The sequence below is a fragment of the Aquila chrysaetos genome, chromosome 6 (genome assembly GCF_900496995.4).
Source record: "Aquila chrysaetos chrysaetos chromosome 6, bAquChr1.4, whole genome shotgun sequence".
NCBI classification, from domain to species: Eukaryota; Metazoa; Chordata; class Aves; order Accipitriformes; family Accipitridae; genus Aquila; species Aquila chrysaetos.
Genome location: NC_044009.1, coordinates 4,503,930 through 4,528,221, shown reverse-complemented (window position 1 = coordinate 4,528,221; position 24,292 = coordinate 4,503,930). Strand labels below are relative to the sequence as shown.

General features: G+C 44.1%; 1 protein-coding gene across 6 annotated transcripts in view; it reads left to right on the top strand.

The window, feature by feature from the left end:
* RERE (arginine-glutamic acid dipeptide repeats) overlaps positions 1-5,010 on the top strand; it is a 257,327-nt gene extending 252,317 nt beyond the window's left edge. For all 6 annotated transcript variants that reach the window (XM_030017393.1, XM_030017396.2, XM_030017395.2 and 3 more), the window contains 3 exons: positions 274-420; positions 682-862; positions 1,921-5,010. In XM_030017393.1, the coding sequence (XP_029873253.1) occupies positions 274-420; positions 682-862; positions 1,921-1,954 (362 nt within the window). In that variant the 3' untranslated portion in view covers positions 1,955-5,010. The remainder of the gene's footprint in view (positions 1-273; positions 421-681; positions 863-1,920) is intronic.
* Positions 5,011-24,292: the final 19,282 nt, after the last annotated feature.

The window sequence follows — 24,292 nt, the reverse complement described above, 5'->3', positions numbered from 1 at the left end:
CATCATTGTTTTTCCTTGTTGCTTCGTGGATTTTGTTTTCTTGTAGAAAATAAAAGTCCTGGGTTGTTGCTTTAACAGTTAAGACTGGTAAGCTGATGTCAGTTGAAGGTAGAGAAGTGGGTTTCAAATTGGATGGAGCTAGGCTCCTGGTCATTACATGCTGGTTAGGCCAAATGCTGGTCCAGCTCAAGTCTGTCAGGGCTTTTGATTTCCCAACAGTGAGCGATGCTTCCCAAAGCAGTTGATTGCTTTCTTTCTTTCCTCCTTTTAAAGGTTCAGCAGGACCTGTTCACCCGCTGGTGGATCCTTTAGCAGCTGGACCCCATTTGGCACGTTTTCCCTATCCACCTGGGACCATCCCCAACCCATTGCTAGGGCAGCCACCTCACGAGCATGAAATGCTCCGACATCCAGTCTTTGGTGAGAGCATTTTATGGTCCTTAAAGAGCCAACCTTCGTAATCTGAACTGTCATCTTTTCTTCTGGGTCTTAGCATTTCTTGGGAGGGGAGCTGGTGGAGTTGAGCTGTAACTTCAGTTACAGCCAAAGGTTGGTTGGTTGGTTTGTTTAAAAAAAAAAAAAAAAAAACCAAACCCAAACGAAACCCAAAAAACTTCATGGGACAACTCTCTGCAGACCTCATAGCAAACAAGCATCTAAAAATGGGCAACTCTCTCTTAGGTACTCCTTATCCACGAGATCTGCCTGGTGCCATTCCACCTCCTATGTCAGCAGCCCACCAGCTGCAGGCCATGCATGCCCAGTCAGCAGAGCTGCAAAGACTGGCAATGGAGCAGCAGTGGTTGCATGGGCATCCTCACATGCATGGTGGTCATCTACCAAGTCAGGAAGATTATTACAGGTGAGAGGTGCAATGAAGGCTTTTGGAGATGCGGGGGTGCTACATCTTCTTCCACATTGCATCTTTTTTTCTTCTGAATCACTGCCTTTCTTACTGTGTCCTGAGTTACTGTCCTAATGCAGTTATGGGAGATGGTGAAGCTGTACTACGACCTAATTGGGACAGAGGTGATAGGGCGGATTGGAAGCTAGGTCCAAATTACTGGCACAGGATGCAGACTAGTTGAGTCTTCCATTGCAGAATTGCTTCTGATTGGGGTTTCTAGTGTCATACTCACTACGATTGCTGCTTCCACATCACTCTCTCTTCCTTGAGAACAGTGGAGGAGGGTGGGTAAAGCTTTATGAATGAGAAGAGGGGAGGGATTCAATAGATCTTAAGAAATTATTAACGGCAATAGGAAGTTGAAATGTGTGAATAATACGGGTCCTGCATTACCAGCTGAGAATGCCTGGACGAATCATGTGAGTTCTTTCTCCCCGGAATGCTATATGGTGTTGATAGCGGAGTGGTTCTCTTCTTGGCCTACCTGATACGACACCACCTTAGTTCCTGTTTGGCAATGGCCACTGACAATATGTCAGCTAAGAAGAAAAAGGCACCAGCACCTAGCAAGGGTCATTCTGCATGAGTAGCAAGGATCCATAGGAAGCAGCATATTAAACACCTGCCTTGCACTGCGTTACTCTGATGTTTCGGTCCTTGCTTCAGCTATCCAAAATTGCCTGCTGGCCTTGTGCCATGGGGGCAGCCAGTCTGCCTGAAGCTGACTGTCATATCTGCAACTGCAGATAAAGCTAAAGCTTGATGAGCTGGCACTAGTGATCTTGCTCACATGTAAGGAGTTCAGTAGCAAAAGGTCATCGCTTCCCCCCCAACAGACAGTGTTATCACTGCTGTTACAATGGCTCTCATTTTTGTGCTGAAAGCTCACAAGTCCTGTTGCGACCTCTGTTCCCTTCAGGGCACCCGGGTGAGGTTAGCAGGAAGGCAGGCTCTCTCTGAAGTGTCATGACACCTCCTTCGTTTTGTTAAAATGAGTTTTCTTTCTCTTTCAGTCGACTGAAGAAAGAAGGCGACAAACAGTTGTAATAAATTATTTATTTGTAATGCTGGCTATGGAAACCCCAGTCCTTGGGAAGGAGTGGAACATTTTTACGTACAATAAGAGCTACAAAAGGAAAAGAATATCTTATAAAGATTTCTTTATATATTTAAAACAGAAGCAACCACCCAACAAGTAGAGACTTATCAGCATAGTGTTCATTTGTAGAGAAGATTTCTCAAGACTGGTGTGGGTCTCCCTGCATGACAACGTATTCAGAAGCCTATTGAAAATACAGGACTGTGTGGAATATTCAGAGAACTTCCTGCAATCTTGGTTTTTTTTTTTTTTCTTACTAGTTTGTTTTGAGTAGGTGCTAGAATCAGGTTCACAACACAAGTCACTGTGCGTGAAGAGACACTCAATGCATCTATAGCTATTTTAAAAAAAAAAACAAGGATTGCAAGTAGGTGACATAACAAGCTCTGAATCCAAGTGCTATAATAATAAAAATCTACTTTTATTTTAATACATTGTAGGAAATCTTCATAATTTTAAAGAGAGCTCAGTTCTGCAGCATGGCTTTTTAAGTCTGTAAATAACTTTTTTTGGGTAGAGGGGAGAAACAAAACAAAACAAAACTCCAGAAACGTTTATCTTGATTTTCAGTAACATCACAAATTGTGAATTCCTACCTGGTATTGACAGAATACAGAGTTGATTTTTTAATAAAATATATATATATAATTATCCCTTTAATTAAAGGGAATGATGGGTATCAATAATTTCAAATGGGTAAAAGCTTGAAATTTGGTTTGATATCAACAATAAGCATTAAAGGGAGTTGCAGGGATAATGTTGCAAATGACTGTTTCTGTTCTTGGTTTTTTGGTTGGTTTGGTTGTTTGGGGGTTTTTTTGTTCGTGTTACATCTCTCTGTTCTGCAGATGATTTCTGTTGAGTTGGGTTTCTCAGCAGTACAGATGTCCCTTGGAACTAGCTTACCCTTTTGATGCCTACTTCAAGGGTTAATTTTCAGTGTGGCCATAATACACTTCTTTCCTACTACCTTTTGAAACATAGTCTTAACTACGTTGGTTTTAGACTTTAGGCAAAAGTTCAAAGAAATAATCTGTTCTAAAATCTCTTTTTAAAAATGTTCCATGGCTCAAACTAGTACAGCCAGAATTTTGTATGCATGTGCATATTTTTGGAGGATGTGCTCTTTCTGGCCTCTGAAGTTTGATATGTTTTTAAGAGTGAACTAGGCAACTCAGTGTTCTTAAAGTTGTTTTGCAAAGACCAGTCTATTTCTCTTTGACTGTTCTAGTTTTGTTTTTGTAAGCAAAAACTTTTTAACTGCCACCAGTGTTCTGTATCTCAGGAACTTACTACTTTGGGATTAACCGTATATACGGACAGTAACATTTACTGATTCCCAACACAACAGGTCCATGCAGAATAACTCCTGTTGGCTAGTTCCCATGTGGATGGTAAAAGGAGAGGTATACACAGAAGGCCAGAGAGCATTCTTTTGGAGACAGCTCTGCTTACCCTCTAGGCAGAATTTTTTTGTTTTCCCCACTATTTTGCCATGGGTTTTCTTTGCCAGAGCAGAGGGTGATGCAACCAATGGACATCTGAATCTGCTGGCCATTTTTTCTGCTGGTGCATAACTTCCCCCATTCTCTCTCTTAACTCACGAGTGCTCTCTCTCTGCTGTTGTAGACTGTTCAGTGTGATGGTTGTGTCATAGGACTGTACTGAGCCATGTTTGATAAACTTGTAGTTAATCATACATTCTGATGGAAGGCATGGCATGCACAGTGCTTTATCCACCTCACGAATCTCAAACCAGTGTCAGCGTTAGTGCCCAAAGATTACTGTTGGACAGTTAGTAACATCAATTTTACCAATTAAAAATATGCATCGGGGTATTCTAGCTTCACTTAAGGCAAGAGTGTAAAGGAGAAAGAGGAGGACTATTTCAGCTGATGTTGATCTTCCTTTTTTTCTGTCCTCCATTCCAGATTTCTCAGTGCTAAAGAACTGCAGTAGCGTTTAATCAGTTCCATCTGCTATATTTGAACTCTCTGTGAAGGTATTAGGAGGAACAGCTAGTGTTTCTGAGATTTGGAAACCGTGAGGTCAATCTAGAATCAAGGATGGTAAAGTCTGCTTCAGTCAATGCCTTCAGTCGCTGTCTGCAGTGATCAGGTGAAATGGTTTTCTTCTGAGTAACATTTTTTTACTTTTGCTAACAGTGGAGTAGCTAGTGAGATCGGTCTGCTCAGCAGAGAGAGTGCCTCAGTTTACTTTAAAAGTCTAATTAGGCACATTTCAGTTAAACCTCCCCTCCTTGTTTTTACCGTGTGGAGTTTGGGGGAGTTCAGCCATTTCTTCTGATCCTTCTCTTTTGCTGTTATTTTCAGCTATAGTTCTTGTTTAAAAAAAAAAAAAAAAAAAAAGCTAATTGCCTCCCATGGTCCTCTCTCTGTATTTTTTTTCAGCTGAAGTTTGCAGTCTGTTCAAAAGCTTTTCATCGATCTCTCTTTTTTTTTTTCCCTTTCTTCCCCACCCCCCGAAAAGCATTCTGATAATTTGTGGGAGTTTTTTTGTTCCCATCATTCAGTAAATAAGCACTGAAATTCTTCCATTTTAGACCAATGATTAACTACAACTTTACATGCAGTGGTTTTTGAAGCCATCTTGGTGTTCGATGCCCTGTTAAAACAACCCAGACCTTTTGATTTCCTTTAAGAAATCTCTCTTATTTTTCCTCTGTTTTGAAAGTTTATTTTTTAATTTTGCTTTAGTGTTTTTGAAACGTCTCTCTTGTTCTATGTCGTCATGGTTGAGCTTGTTTCACTGCACCGTTAAAGCAGAGTGTACATTCTGACTGCTACATTTATATATATCTTGAAGCTTAATGTATATATGAGTAGTTTGCCATGGGATAACACAGTGTAAACAGAGTAGAAACCCAGAAATCGTGACTTCTGTGTTCTCTCCATTTGAGTATTTTGTAATTTTTTTGAAATATTTGTGGACATAAATAAAACCAAGCTACACTACAGCAGCCAGGTGTTGCCTGCAAGCGAAATGTGTCTGTTGATTGTTGTTAGTGGGAAAAGAATTATTTTTTCATCTGGGATAATACGGGGTGCCGGCATGGCCATCTTGTCTGCTTCAAAGCTGTCTTGTCTTTCTTGGCTTTATTTTTTTTCCTTCTTTGAGGTAATTTTATTTTTAATATACAGTACACAAAACACCAACGTCATGTCCAGTTCCAGAGTATATTCTGCCTCCCTGAGGCACATGTATGCTCGAGGGCCATACTGCGTAACTTTGGCATCTTTTTCCGTAAGTTAAGCAGTCAAATTGATAAGAGTGAACGTCTAAGGATGTTTTGGCTGTCTTGACTTCAGGGGCTTTCTGTATACAGTGGTAACGTATTGCAGCCACTGATCTGCCTGAGCCCAAACAAGTAGTTAAAATGAAGTGTGTGCGTAAGTTCTCGTTGTGTCAGCCAAAGAAGAGTAGAAAGATGAGAACTTCTAAACCAGAGAGGATCATTCCCCCAGTTTCAACAGAGTAGGAAAGACTGCATGCTGTTGTCGTCTTTTAAATTTGCCTGTGAACCAAAGTTGTTCAGAAGACGTGCAGGGGAGAATGAGGCCTGATGACTGGTGAAGTGTAAGCTTGAAATTAGATGTAGTACACTATATATATCCCAGTAGCCGAGTGTTTCATGCATCTTATTTTCTAAGAGATGTTACTTTGTGCCAGTAGAGTCATCTTTGCACACAACTGATTCAGAGCTGGCAAGAGATGTATTCCAAAGGGATGATAATTGCAGAGAGGAAGATGCACAATAACTCACTGTTTATTCATTGCCTGCTGAAAAGCTAAAATTTGCTTTCAAATTGCATCAGGTTACACGTTTGTGTACATTTGTAGTGGCTCCCTGTCTTCCATCTATCAGGGATTATAATGTATTTGTGTGAGCTGGCTATTTGAGCGTTCCATATCTGCAGTTCATGATAATCGGCATCTTGAAAACTTAGGGAAATATTGTAGTGCCCCAGAGAGAGGTGTTGAGTATCTTTACAGAATAAATGTTTGGTCAAAAGGGAGACTGTGGAAGGCTGCGTTCTTGATCTAGTTCTGCTTTGGTTTTGATCTGTGATTTTTCAGAAATAGTGAGGTATTTTGACTCCAGTTCAAGCTAATTAGTGCTCCGAGTATAGCGAGAAAAGAGTGCCCTGTTGTTTGAGTGTGCTTGAAGCAGACGGAGAAGTATTCATGACAAATTACATGGGAGTTTGGAGCTGCATATTTGGAGAGGCTGCTCTATTTATACCCCGTGGCCTTTTGTAAGGGGAAGGTCAGTTCTTGTCTACTGGAAATAGCTTCTGAAAGTGCTTTTTCTGAGGCTGGCTTGAACACGTGCTATGGTATTTTATTTTGACATTTCTTTCGGCTTTGTAATTCCTTGTACTTAACGTAGAACTGGAACGGGCTTAGGCTGCCCTGTCTTTCTTGCTACAGGTTCTAAGTTTCCAGACTTAAAATGATGAATCCTATGGGGACAAGGTTGAAGAGGATTTTTATTACTGCATAAATTGAACAATGCAGTTCCTACTGCAGTAGTGGTCTTGTGTTAACGATGCCTTGTCCTTGCAAGGGGAAGGGCTGGGAAGCCATCTATCGCACGGCGTTGTTATATGCACGTCACCGGGTTTCATTCTAATGTCACGTCAGCTGTAAAAAGTGACGCAGGCGGTAGGGTTTCAATCCTTCCTAGGCCGTGGCTAGCTTTTTACAACTTATATTCATTTAGGGAGAAGGAGAAAAGGTGAAGCCAGGCGTTTTGTTCAGGAACTTGCTCTTCCGTTCCTTGAACGTGACAAAAGGTAGCGCTTACGTTGCTTGTTGCGAAACTCCTGTCCTTCGTAGAAGCTCCTGTGCGCTGGGTTTGGTCCCTGACGATCTTAAAGCCGCTTTCTTGTAGGCAGAGGTAAGGAGAGGCGGCGGGGGCCAGGCCGTGCCCGTGGCTGTGTGGAGCTGAGGCGGCGGGGGGGGGGGGGGGGGCGGCCCTGCTCCCGAGGGGCGGTGCTGCACAGGGAGCAGCTGGCCCGGAAGGTTCCGGAAGGTCCTGTGAGGGAGACCCTCGGGCCGGGCGGCATGGAGGCGTGCAGGTAAAAGCCTTTGCTCTGCTGTGACAGGGAAAAGGGTGACGGAAAGGCGGTGGGAGGGAGTTTTGGGGCACGGCCTTTTCTCTGAGAGCGGCCGTGCCTGTTTGCCTGTGGAGGGAAGCCCAGACCTTGGGGTATGCTGTCCCCCGGCCCCTCCTGGCAGTGTTCCTTGGTCCCAAAGGGAGCCAGCTTCCCCTCTGCCCCTCCTGGTAGTGTCCCTTGGTCCCCAAAGGAGCTGGGTCCCTCTCTGCTCCTCCTGGGAAGTATCCGTTGGTCCCTGAGGCAGCCAAGACTCTTGCAAGCCAGGAGCTTGTTCTCTTTGCTCAGTTCCATCTATGTTGCTGTGACAGGTACGTCCCAGTCAGCTGCTTCTGTGTTGACAATCCCGGATGTTTTTCCTCGCTTGCTCTCGTATGTGGCAGGTAAGCTTGAGAAAGCCTTGCTGGTCTTTGTATTGGGTCTTTTTCCAGGGTAGTTTCTCACCTTAAGTGTATCAGAAAGACTCAGTGTCTGATATTGGAGGGAAGAGTGTTTTAAGTGCCCTGCATGTACAAGTCATCCTTTGCAAACTACTGTTATGCTTGTTTTTTGTTCTTTACAAATGCTCATCTCTGTGGAAGTGGTAACTTAGCCCCTGCAAATTCAGCTACACATATATATATAGGTAAAGGAATGTGCTTCCCTGTCCTGTTCCTAACCCCTATCCTCTTTCCCACTTTCTCCCTAAAGAAAAAACAAGTGGAGGAATCTGGCAAGAAAACATTTATCTGTATAAACTCCGAGACATTTTGCAAAACTGTGTTCTAAGAATGGTCACCTGTGGCACCTGACAGATGTACTGGTGAACGTTGATGCAGCGCAGGTTTCTGACACAACGTAAGCAAGTCGTCTTTGGGTCTCACAAATGAGGGAAATGAGTCTTTGCAGTAAACATCGTTCAAATCCACTTTCTGGCTGGATGAGTAGTGGGAAGGGTTAGGTTAATCTTGCATTGCTCTGCAGAAGGGGGAAAAGGCACTATAAAAAATAGCACTTAGTGAGTGGAGGACACTTGGCAGGTAGAAGTCGCATCCAGGACAGGATTTGGTAATTCCATTGCTTGCACATCTCTCAGGTTTTGAAAGTCAGAGTATGTAAATTTTAGGGCACTAAATCAAGCCCAGCTTCAATGTAAGCATGAGTAACTTTACTGATTATTAATATTAATGAAGTAGTGTGCTTACCCTTGCACCAAAGCACACTTAGGGTAACTCAGAAGTACAGTTGTCAAAGGGAAAGACCTGGAAAAGATTGCAGCAGTCGGTCTTGTTACCCATCTCTGGATGACTTCGGGTCTTTCAGTTTCTGAATCCTGTTGCAATTCCATTTCGTTATTTGTTAGCTCTTTAAATATTTGTCCAACGTCCTTACCTGTGGCAATGTCACCAGAAAGAAGCCTGCTCTGCAGAGTTGTTGCTTAGCTTATGAACACTCCTGTCTCTCGCTATAGCTGCAAGGCTGAGTTTCCTGCACCAGGAAGCATGTGTATGGGAGAGAAATTATGGAATAAATTGATGCACTGGCCTTGGAAAACAGCTGTGCGTGATGTCAGTGGAGTTGTATTTCACTTCGCCTGGGGTCTTGGTTTTGCTGGAACAGAATATTAGCCAAATCTGTAAGATGGAAATTTCTCTGGCGTTGCAGCTTGTTTGAATGAACCCTAATTACAAAGTCTAGGCAGTTAAAAGGAATCTAGTATTCTTGGCCTGGTAACGTGGTTGAATGTATGCTCTCAGAATACTCGGCCACAGCTTCGTGGGGGGTTTTCCTCCCTCTAAGTTGGATTGTTTTATTGTCATCTAACTGTCACTGTTTTATCCTTCACTTTTGGCTTCTCTCTAGTCCATTCCTTCACAGCTTAATGCTTTTTATATAGTAGCAAATAAAACAGATACCAATAGCAGTATTTTAAGAAGCACAAGAGCATGCTCAGTAACAAAGGAGTAAAGGAGCACACTACCCAGTTTTTCTAAGAGGTTCCAGTGAGTTTCAGCACTTCATAATGCTGAGGGTTTTGTTTGTCACTGAGGGAGTGTCTGTGACAATTTATTGGAAGTAGCGGGAGAGGATTAAAGGAGGGAATTATTTAATAGTCGAAGTATCCATTTTGAACTACATGAATTTTCTGGGTGCTCTGATCTTTTAACGTGAAAGGGTCCACTCAGCCCTAAACCTTCTAGTGGACAAAACTGCACGATGTGCAGTGTATCTGCCAGTAAGGTCTTTTTATGTTACAAATGTTCCTCTAGCCATTGTTTGAGGGTGGGGGGGGGGGGGAAACATGAGGGTAAATGAGGATCGTAGTTTGTACTTACTAGCACTGTATAGATAGATGGCCACTAAAAATACGTACTCGGAGAGAGGGAAATGCTCCCCATCTAGCTGAAGTGTCAGGAAGGATGGCAACCTTGAGGAGCGTGTCAGAAGGAAGGCTGGAGAGCGTCAAGTGTTTAAACAGTTTCTGGAGCTGTACCTTCGGGAATTTTGAAGGGTTTGTCTTCAGTATATGTGCAAAACCCTGTAATACACTGTGCCCTTGTGCCAGTGCATTTTTCACTTGGCTCCTGGTGCCACCATGTTACTTCTCAAGAAGAGGAGAAATGAGTATGATACTGATCTTGCAGAATGACCAGATGCATGTTTGCAACTGCTGCCACAGTTTGGAAAGTGTACAAGTGTCTTGTGATACAGAACTGAAATGGTTTGTAAAATGCTAGGGTTGTCATAGGGCCACGGTGAAGTGTCTCACCACTTGTAATAAAACAGCATTTAATTAAACATTCCATCACGTGCATGCTCTGTGCTGACGTACAGGGACCCTCCAGGTGAAGGCAGGCCATCAGGAGAGCAGCTGGGAAGTTTTCTACAGCTGCCTCAGCACATGGGGAAGCTTTGTCTGCGTTTGTATAGGTTGTAACTTGTTCTCAGTTGACCTTAGGCTTGGAATCTGAGCAGAGACTTTAGTCCCTAGGGTGGCACTGAGCTGTAAGTACTAATTCATTCAGATTACAATACTTAAATAATCCCCTGACTATATCCTTTCTCGGAATCTGTGGCACATCTTTTCTTTTCTTTGAAACTGTTAATGACGTTTTTTGGTTTCTTGCCCCCTTTTGATCTGCTTTTTTGGCTCAACAGGAGAATGTGCTGGACCTAGAGGGTTTGTAATTTATCTGTCCTTCTCAATCCATCAAACGGCTGTATTAAAGCCTGGTCTGTGCTGAGTTTTACTGTAGGTGGTATTGATTAGGGAGGTGGAAATACTTACTTTTCTTCCCAGCTGACTGATTGCAAGATATTTATTCCTTTACAATAGATAAGACAGTAAAACATCATTTTACTGGTTATACTTGCATCTGTTGCTTTTACTCTTGTAACTATTGTGTGGTGCTGAAACAGGACACATTTCTAGCACAGACAAGCCTTTCAATGACAGCAGCAAAAAAACGCAGGTCAGTTGTTGCTCACTGACATTTCTGTGGTGGTTGGGGACATGGATGCCAAGGGTAGTAGCAAGCCTTGTCAGATCTGTGCTTGCTGGGGAAAAAAACATTAAAATAGGTACCTTTGCAAAGCACTCCCACTCTGTCAGTACTGAAGCAATGTACCGTACATTTCATTTGTCAGATGTCTTGAAGACTTAGAGTGTAATGAACTGAGTAAAGGCTGGAGGTAAAGCCTACATGGTGTAAATTTGTGGTGGTACTACCGTGTTTCACAGCAGCATTGAATCTAGTCCACTGTCAGTGTGTAAGGGAACCGTTCATAGCCTGGCGACAGAACCCTCTGTAACTGTTTGGTACACACAAAGCAGGGCATTTTAACAGCGTTTGTACTGGAAAAACCAGTTTCCAGACATAAGCTCTTTGCTGTTTCTTCCTGATGTGATGGTACTGCTCTCCTTTCACCTGTTGACATTGTTTTGCTACAGATTATGTGATTCCAGACTACGATATGCTTGCAGGGGGACTGTAGAAATATTTTTTTCCTTTTCTTTCTGTGTTATTTAAAGCAAAGCTCCTTGACTTTACTGATGTCTTCTGGACACAATACCTGGGGCCAGAAACTGTTGGGAGGTGCTGCAACAGAAATGCCTTCATCTAAATGTAAATGTTGCTTCCCTGCCTCAGGCTGTCTTTAAGAGGCTTTTTCTGTGGAAGCAGGTACAAAGTAATGGTCCCAATCAATTTATTCGTGTCAATAAAAGGTCTTTTATATGCTTATTTGAAATGTATTGTTCTGGGGTGATAGGACCACATTTGTTTTTTAAGCAGGTGTGTCAGATGGAATGAGAAATAGGGAACATAAAGGAGAGGGAAAAGAAATTGTGTAAGGCTTGTTGCAGTTGGAGGGGTGTACAACTTGGGGTCTTTAGTGCAAAGGGTGGAAAGAACTAAGGTGCCTTAACAGTGGGACACCAGACAACGTGTGCTGGGTAGGAGTGGGACAGACACCCCTAACCCCCAGGGTTCCTCCCTGTGCACTGGGACGGTCTCTTCTGACTTGGGTTAGGGGCTGAGTAAAGGAGTTCAATACAGAGTCCCTGACAAAGATAGAGGGAAGGATTTTCTGAGTCGCTTCAGTGAAGTAACATCTGCTTGTAGGTTACCATCTTGGGCAAAGTCAGCTTGAAATTCTCTTATTGTATCCACTCCTGTCTGGTTAAAAGGGAAAGCAGCTGTCACAACCCAGACTGGACAGACCACGGAGTCATGTTTAATTCAAAATTCCCTCGGGCTAAATTAAGGTGAAACGACACCAAACGATCAGTTAAAGATTTTATTTATGACAGAAGCAAACTGAACTGGGGAGGTGTGGTAGTAGGTGGCAGGGTTTCTCACAACAGCAGTTGGCATAAGACTACTTCTGTAAACCGTGTAACCCAGGGTAACCATATACATCAATTCAGGGAATAAGGAGATCCCTCCCATTGAGTCACGAGGTTCAGAGCAGACCCCCTTGCTTTCCCCTTGAGACTCCTCAGAGAAGGGCCCAGGGGCGGCTGGATCCACTCTTAGTCCAGACTTGGTCAACAGTTTATGCCTTGAAACGGATGAGGTGTAGGGATTGTGGAAAAGGAAAAGGAAAGAGAGAAGAAGACAGACAGAGAAAAAGGAAGAGAGAAGAGTTTCACCAGTCCTGGGTCCACCGTTGGTTCAGTCAGCCGAGGGGTCTAGTTCCGGTGGGTTTGCGCACCCGGGGCTTCAGTTTGTGTCCTTTTATCATCCTTGCCCCTCCTTTGGGCAGGCACCCAAACTTGTCAGGTTAATGAGCAGTTTGTGAGCCTTTGGGCTTGGGGGTCATTTGTGGAGTAACTTCTCCTTCCCTGCAGACACGGCCATTGTTTGATCTTTGTATCAGAACAGCTTATCAGAACATGGAGCTGCTCGCCCTCCAGTACGCCCTCCCCCTCCTGTTGCTGATGTCTGAGCTGATGGGCTTTTCACCTGGGTTCCTTGCTGTGCAGGGTTTGTCTTTAAGCAGAACTTGCCCCACCACAACGTTTGAGACATTAACTCTTTCAGTCTCTCACAGCAGGTAAAGAGGTGCCACACCAAAGTGTAAAACATAACTTTTTCTTTATATATTTCATATTCCACGTCAAAGTGTGAATTCTGTATGTGTTTCTCCTGCCAGCACTACCTGTGAATGGTGCCTTATATGTGTGGTATTTCATTTTCTTTTGACTTGGACTTCAGTGTGAGGTAACCTCACTGTAGTGTTCCTGACACCGAAAGGCTAATAGGCATAGGCGGGTGTTGATGGCAATTTGACTTGCTCTGCCAATGGATCTCAGTTACTGTAATCCTCCCTGCAACTCCAGGCTTTTATTTCTTTCAAACAGCATTTTGGCATTCGTGACAAATTACTTAATGGCCCATTGAAAGATACGTTTGTCCCACAGGGCCTGGGCTGATGGTTTTGCCAATCTGTCTGGGTGCTGTTTGCTTCTGCCACAGATCCCAGTGCAGGTGTGCTATGCCTTGGTTTCCCTGCGTATAAAAGAGAGGTGAAGATACTGTCTTGCTCTAAATTCTGGTTTTGTTCTCTCAAAAGAGCCTTTGAACAGATGGATTTCTACTATTTGTATTTGTGCAGTATAGATGGAGGAGAACTTAGTGTTAGTAAAGGGTTTTGAGAGCCTTGAATCCTAATGGCTACAGAATTAATAATTGCAGTCACATGATTTCAGATGTGATTTGAACCCAGGTTGCTGGGGTCACTTACACCTTCTGTTGTGCTAGTAAGGTCCTGTAGTTACATGATGTGGATCTGGCCCCTGATGCTCTGGAGCTGGTGCTTTGGAGGAGGTGGTAAGATAATGCTTCAATCTCCATTGCTCTTCTCCAGTGCTCCCGACCGATTACAGGCTGGAGCATAAGCATCTATTCTGAAGTGGTCCATCATGAGCAGCTGGTTACACCACCATAAGTAGGAGAAATGCTGTTCGAGTTCAGCTGAATTTATTTGGAGTAATTGAGAGCAATGCTTACAATATTCTACCTAAATGTGTAATCTCTGTAAGACGAAAAGCTTGTTTGCATGGTGTATGCCATGTTGCGTAGTCATGTGCTTACTCTCAGGTACTGGGACAGTACAGATGATGAGCTGAGCCTTTGCTGCAACATTTGAAAGTGAAGGTCTGGGCTTGCACTTCTTAACATTATTACTTGTTATGTCTAAGCCTTTGCAATGGATTAGGTCTCTGTCTTAAGATGGCGGCTGGCTTTTTCTTATTGGCTGAGGAGTATTAACTTTCAGGCATCTCAGCTCTGTCCTCTGAGTGTCTAGCTATGTGGCTGCTTCTTTTTTTATCAAGTGTCTAACATACTGCTGTGCAGTGTTCCTGAAAACTGCAGCGCCCTGTGTATTTTTGCATGTGCCAGACTGAGTTGTGAGTCATGTAGAGCAGACGCTCAGATGATGGGGACTGGACTGTTTCTGGCTGGGCCTCCAGGGTTCTTGTCTGACTGATTTTTATTTACAAGATTGCAAAAAAGAAAACATGAGCAGTTGGCTGATGTCCCTGGCATGAATTTCTTGTGCCCAGCTGGACTGCAGGGACTTGGCAAAAGCTGCCTTTACAATGCCTCCTGGCTACTGGAGTGCTGGCCCTGGGGCAGGGAAACTCCCTCTCCCACCTTTGGCGGGGGCGGGAGAGGATTGTGGCATGAGAGGAGACAACATCTGAAGGAAGACCAAAGGATGTGAGGGGAGTAGGCTTGAAACTAAACAGTCGTCCGGACTTCAGCCCTCAATGCAATTTGATAAATTTCCTGTGGCAGTTGATTTCTGTCTGTGATTCAGCCGGGTCTTTCCCTGTCCAGATAAGCATGAGACGGCTCCCTCGCTCCTTGCAGGAGCTACTACCTCCTCTGGACACTGACTGGGCTCCGCGGTGACTCGGGCCAGGCTGCAGGTTGTCGCCAAGGGTGCCCTGGGAGGTCCTGGATGCCATTGCAGCGTTTGCCACCGGATGGCAGCAGATGCTTGGAAAAAAAAAGAAGTCAGCCCTCCCCCTTGACCATCTGTTTCCTGGAAAACTTGAGGAACTCACAGTAATTACTGTACCGAAGTCATGGTCAAAAAGCGAGGCCTCCACAAACGTGGAAGCATGGGCTTCCTCGTAGCAGGGGAGAAGAGGTCTGTGAGATCCGGGACCACGTGCTCCCACACAACACTGCAAGTCTGTGGCTTTCCTTGGATCTCATTTGTTTCGCAAAAACAAGTTTTCTGTTGCCAAAACCTCCCGGCTGCTTCCTCTTCTTTTACCCTCGTGGCTGTGCACTGTGCACCTTTTGGCTTTATCTGGCACTGAAGAATGTTCACAATTCTCTTTTGCTTTGCTTGTTCCAAATTAGGGGCTGGGAGACACAGACCCTTTAAGTGAGTTGCTCTGTGTGTGTGTGTGCGCGCGCGCGCACATTTATATCCTGGGGGAATGCAGTCTAGGAATTCTTGTCTGGACTCTTGACCGGCTGTGTGGCCCTGTGTGAGTTGCACCGCCTCCTGGTGCCTTGGTTTCCCTCCCTGCAAGCAATGCTTTTGATGCCCTTGTATGGAAACAGGGATATAAACACAAGGCAGCTGCCCTGTGAATATTTGTTTCTTTTAGATGGCCTCAACTCCAGGCTCGCTCTTGAACTTGAAAAACACACAAGCCATGCAATAATATTTAATATAACAACCCCAGCTAACAACAGCTCTCTTCTTCCACACCATTCAGCAGCTGGGTGACAGCACAAGGGGTTTCTTCTAGATTTTTTGGCTTTCTTGGTTTGACTGTCTCAGCCTCTTGAGAGCTAGCATTTGTCTGGAGGGCATGCCAGAGTGCCTGTCAGTTACTGCTGAAGATAGATGTCATTTATCAAGCAGATGTACTGCAGTGATCAATGGCTACTGTCAAACAGTATTGGTCTAGTAAGGACTGGTCTCTGTTGTATTGGTAGAGGATGCCCTACATAAAATGCTTCTGACCTTATTGATTAGTCCTCTCTTTTCTGCACATGGCGTCTGTGTATCAAAAGGGGACTTACCTCAAGACGTCTTACAGGGAGTTCAGCTTTCTGAAAGTTTCCCTTTCCCTGTCACAGAGTTGGGTGCCCAACTCCTGGTGTCGGAGCGCTAAGGGGCTTGTGGGGTATGTCCAAAATCGGTATGCATGGACTGTGCTTGGGCACAACTTCAACGTGTAAGTACCTGCAAATGTGGAGCCAGGGCCCTTTACTACCCAGCCTGCATTTGTGGCAGCCCAAACCCTGCCTTTACATTATGCGCCGCCCAGTCCCTGACAGTCTGCAGCATTAGGAAGTGGTAAAGGAGGTCTGAGGGTCTGGGTAACAAATGCAAATGCAGTAAGTGAAGGCATAGGTCATTGGGCAGCGATGCATGGACACAGAGGGGCAGGCAGTGAAATAATGTGGAGGGCAGGAGCGCTACGTGGGGTGCAGAGGGTTCCTTGGGGCGGGCAGGAAGAGGACTGCTTTTCTTCTACACGGCAAATACTTTCTCTCTGAAAAATCAATTTTCAAAGGCAGCGAATGATAGTAGGACCCCACTTTGACAGTTCCTGCCATCTCCCCCCATTACTTCCCTGCCCCTAAGCCCTTCAAACCTTATGGTGTTGCAGAGCTCCCCTAAAAGTGGTTGCCCCACAAGGGTGGAATTTGGGATAAGATTGCTTAATAGAACAAAATGTTTCAGTTCAGAGACAGGTGTGGATTCTTTCTGCAGCTCTGGACCTGCTCCAATGTGAGCCATACTGTTCCTAAACGTGTCATGGTCAAGAATACTTGAGGATGTGATTTGGTCACAAACGCTATGCAACTCCATGCTGAGACGTTTCATTCTAAATCACAAACTGGGGTCTTCGCTGCCTCCTCCCTGTGCACAGCAGTGAGGTCAGGTTTTGGTGTCAGCCAGCCTGCCAGTAGTAGCCAAATTTCCTGCCTGTGGACGATACCTGTGTGTCTGTAAATGAAATATGCAGTAATACATTGTATAACTCTTTTTCTTTGTATGTAAAGGTTATTAAGAGATTGTGGCTAGCTGACAATATCTAAGAATTATTTAAAGTAAATTAATTGAGGTAGTAATTAGCTATGTTATGCAGTATCTCTAATTACTGGTGTTAGGCAAGCTCTCTGGGGGTAGGAGTGGTGCCTTGCCTGTATTAAGAATACCAGCAGCACTTTGTCAATGCTACAGAAAACAAATTGTGAGAGAACAGGAGCTCAGAGCAACTAAGTATGTTGCTGGAAGTCCTCGAGAGAGGCAGAGGGAACTGACAGCAGGTGCCTGGCTCCTGCCTCCTTCAGTGGTCTGTGTTTATATACAAATGTGTAGCTTGTGTGTATGTGTATATATATGCTGAATTTGTGTGTGTGTGTGTGTGTGTGTGTAGCACTGCTTGTGCATGCAAATAGGACAGAGGTCTGTGCTTATCAGGTTGTCTGATCTTGGGTTTTCTAAGGAAGGCAGGCTCTGTCCCCCAGGTGTTGGGAGTGCTATCGCAACCTTCTTGGCACCTTCTCTGAAGACCAGGGCACTGACCCTTTGCAAACAATGTCATAAAGGGGAGAGGAAATTCTTTGAGTTGGATCCCTTTTTAATTTTTTCTAACCCATCTGTCTAGAGGTTTTTTGCCGTGGTGTGTCTCCAGCCCTAGCTCTTTATATGGAAGTGTTTTCATGACCTTTCCCTATGCATCTATTTTGCTGGGGAGCACTAGCATTTGAGAGAACTTGGCTATTGCAATGTGCTTCACCAAGTGCTGTTTACTGATGACAGGCCCTTTGAAGGCCCAGGAAAGCTCCAGCTTGGTTTTTCATTACAGCCATTGCTGGAGCTGTTGCTGGAGCTCCTGTGGGATGAAGGGCATGGGGAAGTCACATCAGAAACTTTGCTTTTAAAGGGAGAAACACAACCTGTTCTGCCTCAGTGAAATACCCATCAGCAGCCCTGAAAGGCAGGGAAAAACACGTTACAAGTTCAAGGACAAGGCTAAATGTTCTCCAGCAGGGCTGCAGTCAAAGAAGCCAAGCCCAATAGAGCCTCTAGGCTTGTTTGAAATGCTAGGTTCCTATTTTATAGCTGCAGAGACCAATTTTACAACCTGGTCAGCAACTAGTACGTACTTTAGCATAGTGCATGAGTGTATGGGAATTTGGGTGTCGTAGATGCTTACAGATGTAAAGTGATCTGGCTATCAACTGCCAGAAGTGTCTCTTAAGTCTTAGTTGCTCAGTCAGAAGTGTTTAGCTTTGTTCTTTCCATGAGGTTTTGTTCCAAGACAGCAATGAGGAATATGCCTTGTCACTCCTATGAGAGTAGACAGGAACAAATGGCCCAGGGACAGGAGTTTGCAGTAGGATCCAGAATCAATCAGCAACTCTGGCTGCTTCTATATTTCTTTGATTCAAAATCAAGGACGTAGTCTCTGCCCCATTTTTAAGTCTGCTTATACTAAAAATGGCCCATCTGGATCAGTTTGGGGTATTCTGTAGCAGTTCGGAAGGGGTGGAAGGCTATACCGCTTCTGCTTGAACCTGTAAGTGGTTTGTGGCCAGAGGTTACTGACAGACCTGCAGGTACCTCTGGCAATACTCACCAGCATGGGGGAGGGAGAGGAGAAGATGAAGAAATGAATGTGAAGAAGCTGACATGATGTTACTCATATCCTTTGTTTGTGTTGCTGGCCCAGACAATTCCTAGCATGCATGTATTTTTGCACCTGCTCTTTTTTCTAGACTGTTCAAACTTGTGACCTGTTCTGACTGAATTGCTTGAGCACAGAACAACAGGACTTTAGCAGAGGGCGTAAAGATGTATGTGCTGGGACATGGGAAGAAATATAATGTGCCTGCTTTTCAAACCTTTAGTTGCAGCAGGGCAGAACCATCCACGTGCAAGGTCTTTCTGCAAAGATGTCCTCAGACCTGGGGCAAGGAGTGGGAAGGCTAGCGTCAAGAGCTGGTGTATGTGTTGGTGTAGTCTGTCATGACTGACTGAATCTCAGCCAGGTGGAAGTCAATCAAGAGTAGCCAAAAGCAAACCACCTGATTACTCCACAAATGGACTTGGAATGAACCAGCATGTTGCTAAGAGCGAGCCTTCTTTGGCTTTCATGTTGTCCTCACAGCCAGGTGTTAACCCTCTCCCCGCCAACCCTGCCAAGTATGTGGGACAGTTTAAGCTATGCCCTTTGATATTTAGCATCTCCTGTGCTAGAGGCCTATGTTTGTAAACTGAGAAAGAGCAAGACCCTTGGCCTTCTGCCCAGCATGTGCATGGCATCCGGCTGGTGACTTTTCAGCTTTTATTTTTAATACAGTCTTTGGTGAGGAGATGAATGACAGCACCCCATTCTGCCGTGCACCAGGGAGCACATCTCCCTCATCCCCCATGCACGAATGCTAGAGCGTGTAGATTTCTCCTCTTAACTTGCCACGACTCCCTTGGTGGAAAAAGGTGATTTGGCTGGAGCCAGACTCACAAATCACTCATTTGTTGTTTCCTCTGAAGAACTGCTCTGTGGGGTCTACTCGAGAGTCTGTCCTGCAGCCCACCTGCTCAGCTCCTTGTCTTTTGCATCATTGCTGGTGGGGAGCACCTCATTCATGTCACTCTGAATGCTTGTGGAGGAATGAAAAGATTTATGACCTTCTCCCCTACTCCCCATCCACCTCTACTGTTCCCCCCACGCACACACTTCTGCCTTCCCAGAGCTGGCAGGTCAGAAGTTTAAATCCCGCTTTGAGCAACTCCTGACTTGCTACCAGCTCCTACACATAGCTTCTGCTGGTTGGGTTTTAACTATTTTCTTGGAAATGAGCCTACTTAAATGACTTCTTCATGTATCCATATGTAAAAACATCCTTAGAAGGGCCTCTTTTGAGTTGCCTTTTCTGTATTGATACATAGGGTTGGTGAAACTATTCTTAACCTTGTTCTGCAATGGATGAGAAATGGCTGCTGTTAATTCTGTTTAATGACTGAATTCACTAGGTGAAATAGAGCTCTCTATTCACTTGTCTAAGATCTGCTGTATTGTAAATACAGCATTCAGTATGAGAGTCCTTTCTGCCATTTCTGATGTCCCTGGTCCAATACCACTATTGATTTCTTATATGCAGGGAACAAGATTTACTGCTTATTTTCTGGAGACATTTCTTTGGACTGCAGTACCATCTTTCTAGCTTCCAGAAATGCCCTTTCACTTACCTCTTACTGCAAGGCCCCCAACCGCTATCTAGCTCCTGGCAAGTCTCTCCCATTCTACATTCACGGCTTTACCTCATCTTCTCCACTTTTGTCCTGAAGATAAAAAAAAAAAAAAAAAAAAAAAAAGAGTACCACCCATGGATTCACCCTGAAAAGGAAATTCAAAGTCTGCATTTTCTAGCCGGGAAAACTTCTCGACAGTATCAAAGGCAGAGAGATGACTTTGAGATCAACAAGGTTCAACCCTGAGCCAGTAACCAGCTTTTTGAAACAGACCAGAGAGAGGGGAAGAGAAGCAGTTCCCCTTAGGTGTCTTCCTTTGTATTGCTTTTGCCACATCAATATATAAGCTTGGCCGATCTTTTGTTATCTTCTGCTTTCAGTGAAATGCAATGTTAATTCTTCTTTCTGATACCTGGACGTGGGGCTAAAATATATCCATTCAAGCTCTATGGTCTTTGGACAATCTATATGGACACTGAATACTTCCTGTGAATTGCAAAGCACATCTATGTTCTGTCTAGATCCGTGTGCGTACAAGCTCTGGAGAGACACCCAGTCTAATTAGCAGTGATTGGGGAAGAAGCTCACTTGTTAGGATCAGGATGCAATAAATAAAATATTAGCGAGAGGAGGTGGGTGAGCCAGGAGATAGAAACATGGCTGTGCAAAAGCTTTTTTAAAAAGAAATGCTGTGGGGAGCCCACAGTAAAAGGAAAGACTGTCAAAAATGCACACAATATTCTATTTGCTGCCTGCCCCTGTGGAATGCCTGGTATTATGCAGTCTTGGGCTTCTGGGAAATCAATCCCATGCACTTGACCATGCTTCTCTTTTCCCAATAGCAAGGAAGGATTTCAGCACATGCTGGGGAAAAGACGTGAGCAGCTTCTCTAACTGGCTTGTGTTTCAGCATTTGTTCCATTCATTAAATTAGCCCTTTAAAGACACTGGTATAGGTTGTTAATGGTTCAGTGCACAGCACTTTTTTATGAGAAGGTTTATCTGCCATTGCTGTATCAGTCTTTCTTAGCGCTTCAGCTTCTTCTGTAGGCTTATGAGTGGTATGAAGCTTGCATAAAGGATTGTTAAATGCTCTGAGATCTTAAGTGAAAAAAATTCTGAAGGGGCCCAACATAAAGTTGGGAAGCCATGATGAAAAAAGTTTGTCCATCAGTCCTAAATGAAGGATGTGGTGGATTTTAGTCTGGTTACTAGGAGTTTAGGCGAGAATGAATAAATGTTGAGAGGGTTTGGCTAAAAAAGCTCAATGCTTAAAATGGGGCCTTTGACCCAGTCTCTTTTTTCCATATGTGTAAAACATTAAGGGGTGGTTTTTCTTCCGAGTGATGTGCCTGCTCTGACGGCATCGTTAGTGGTGGCAGGTACCCCTAGGTTCCTTTTCTTACAGCTGCTTATTCTATGCTAAGGGGGTTTGTTCTGGCTGGGTGATCAGGCTGGCCCACTGTTTCCAGACTGTCAGAAAAAGCAATGGTAAGACGTTTGTATAAAGGGTGAGAAGGGGCAAAGTTTTGTCTTGATTTTCAGTCTGTGGGTTCCAAAAACATACAGTTCAATGAAAGTAAAACTGCTCAGTGAAAAGTGGAGACATCGAGGTGTCGCCTAATGTACAGACATTTGGAGGTGACTGGATCTCTTGTACTGGCTGATTTCATGGAGCACCTAGGAGGAGAACCACTAGGTGGGGTAAAACAAGGTCAAACAAGTCCTTCTAGGGCAAAAGAGCAGTTAAAAAATCATTTTGGTTCTTAACAGGAAGGCAGTGAAGCGACTAAAAAGCGGGTGTGATATGTTGAGATAATCTAATATAAGAAAGTACCCTGGAGGCAGAAGAAGCCATGTTTAAAACCATCAGCAGCCACCGGAAAGCCTTATCGGGAGCAGCAGGAAGTTGGAATAATCAATCCTAGAAGGAACACAGTTCATTGCTGCAGCAGGTAGAGCTATGAAATATTTCACATATTAAATAATGTGACTTGGATTATCCAAAACCCAGCAGCTGGATAAGACTTAAAAAAACCCAACCAAACAACACCCCCCACCCCCCCCCAAACCAAAACAAACAAAAAGCCAAAAAACCACGGCCCCCAACCTTGACTGTCTGTTGTCATTAAGGGTCATATGCTACTTTTCACAAGAGATCTCTGAATCCCAGTGCTGGAAAGTAAAGGTACGTTCTGCCAAAGAGCTTTGCTAGTTAACCAGAGAGTGCATCTTTCATGTATTGTGTTAAACTGGCACATAATGTTGAGGTTCTCTGTTAAGACCTGCTGTACTTACTGTTGTAGGTGTGAAAGAATCATTTTCCTGTAGGATGCTTTGAGATGTGGGAGGATAGACTCTTTAAATGGTGTGTTCAGACCTGTGAGACAGACAACTTCATGAAGATTTCCCAACCTCCTAGCAATCAGCAAAGTCTGGTCAGTGGCTGTTGCAAAGAAGGAGCAGCTCAGTTTTCTGCTTCTGTCATTATTGTTAACTTCAAGGATAAAAATTACAGAAAATAGCTATGATGCTGGGTGAAATCCAACTGCTGATGACTCCCTAACTTGGAATCCAAAGTAAAGCAAATCAAAACAGGCTTGTGTGATTTGCAACTTGAACTTACTTAGGACTCCTGAAGATTTGTGACTTAGAATTACAAAGCTTTTTTTTTAAATTTTAAAATAAAAAAAATAAATTCAGATGAACCTTGCCTTCCTCCTAACACTGCACAGTCTTTGGCGCAAGGATTCCTCTCTGGGTGCTAAGAGTGCCTGTGTTGGTTAGAGCACCTTCTTGATACGTGCTAAAGAAAGACATAGTAGTGTTCTGTATTGCACTGGAAATGTTTCAACCAATTGTGTTCCTTAGGCAGGAAAGCAGTACCCTTGTTCATTTTCACAATTCTCAACCTTGTATGTGTGTATATATAAATATGTATGTATACATAGACAAATACTTAAATATTTGTACATATCTATGTTCACAAATATAAATATGTAGAAGAGAGATCAAAAACCTGCTGAGTGAAAGAGTAGGATTCAGACAAGGGAGGCGGGATCTGGTTGTGTAGTGCAGAGGTGAGAGAAGCTTTTCCAGGCCTGCTAGAGGAAACCGCTAAGACAAACCATCAACTTTAGAGCACTAAAAGGCAGTGAGCACTGGCACATCTAAGCTTTCAGCCAGCGCTCTGATCGTGGCATGACGGAAATGGGACAGAAGTTCAGTATTACCACTGGCTGAGCACAGCATAATGAGGGCACAGACAACCATGGCTGGGCTCATTAGCCATTCTGCTGCCCAATTAGGCTAGGAGCTAATTGCTCATTAACGAGACCATACCTGCTGAGGCAGCTGGGCTTCCCTAGAATTCACGGCTGGAGCCACAGCAGAGACTGGGGAGAACAGAAGCAAGATTTGAAACCAAGGAAATGGAAAAACTCGTCTGCCACCGAGGAAGGTTTTTGCTGCCTCTGCCGCCACTCCCTGGGGACAGTAGTTTGATTCCTGGCACTGCTGCTGCCTGAAAGGCATGTCAATTAGCCCTGAGCTCCCACTGAAGGCTTCCTCTTCCTGGCATCCTACAGCCCTGACGCTAATGACGTGGAAAAGGAGTGGCTGAGGCGAAGATGCTGGGGACTTTAAGGTGGAGGGTTACTGTAACCTGTCTTTATCTCCTGAACATCCTCTGGAGAGCAGCCAAGTTTCTGACTAAGAGGAGGAAGTGTGGTGATTTGAAACACAACAATCACAGACAAGGGTCAGCAATAGGATGTTGGAGAAAGCAAATTGCAGTACCGTAGTCAAGTCCATCTCTGCAGGATATAGGCTGTATTAGCAGCCCCAGCAACATCTTCTGGAAAATGAAAGCTGGAAGCAATAATGTGCTTAACACCACACACATCAGCTGTCTTGACACAGACTTATTTTATTTAGCAGTGAAAGTTCAGGGACTACATTGAGAATGAACTTCTATGTATGTCCAAAGGTTATCTACAACACAGATAAGTATGTCAGTCCATTGCACGCACGCTAGACAGAGGCATGTGAGATGAGGATTTCCTGCCTGACACTGGAGAAAGAACTTTCATTAACACTGAGGAGTTTTCTGTATATGCCCTGACATCCTGTGATGGAGGTCTGGGTTGGGTTTAGTTATGAGTTCGTTACTTCCTTTCCCTTTATTTTTTTTCCCCACTGTTCTCTATAGTGTTGTTTAGATGACTTAGGGTTGGGGTTTTTTTGTTTGGTTTTTTTTTTTTTTTTTTTTTTACACTAAAACAATGTAGGGGAATGTTTCAGCGTGATCCCAGGTTTAGGTGGTGCGGTTTTGCATGCGATGTTGGCACAAAAATGGGCTGCTTTTTACCTCGTTGTGAATAGTATGTAAATAGCAGACATGAGGGAGATGTATTGCCTGTG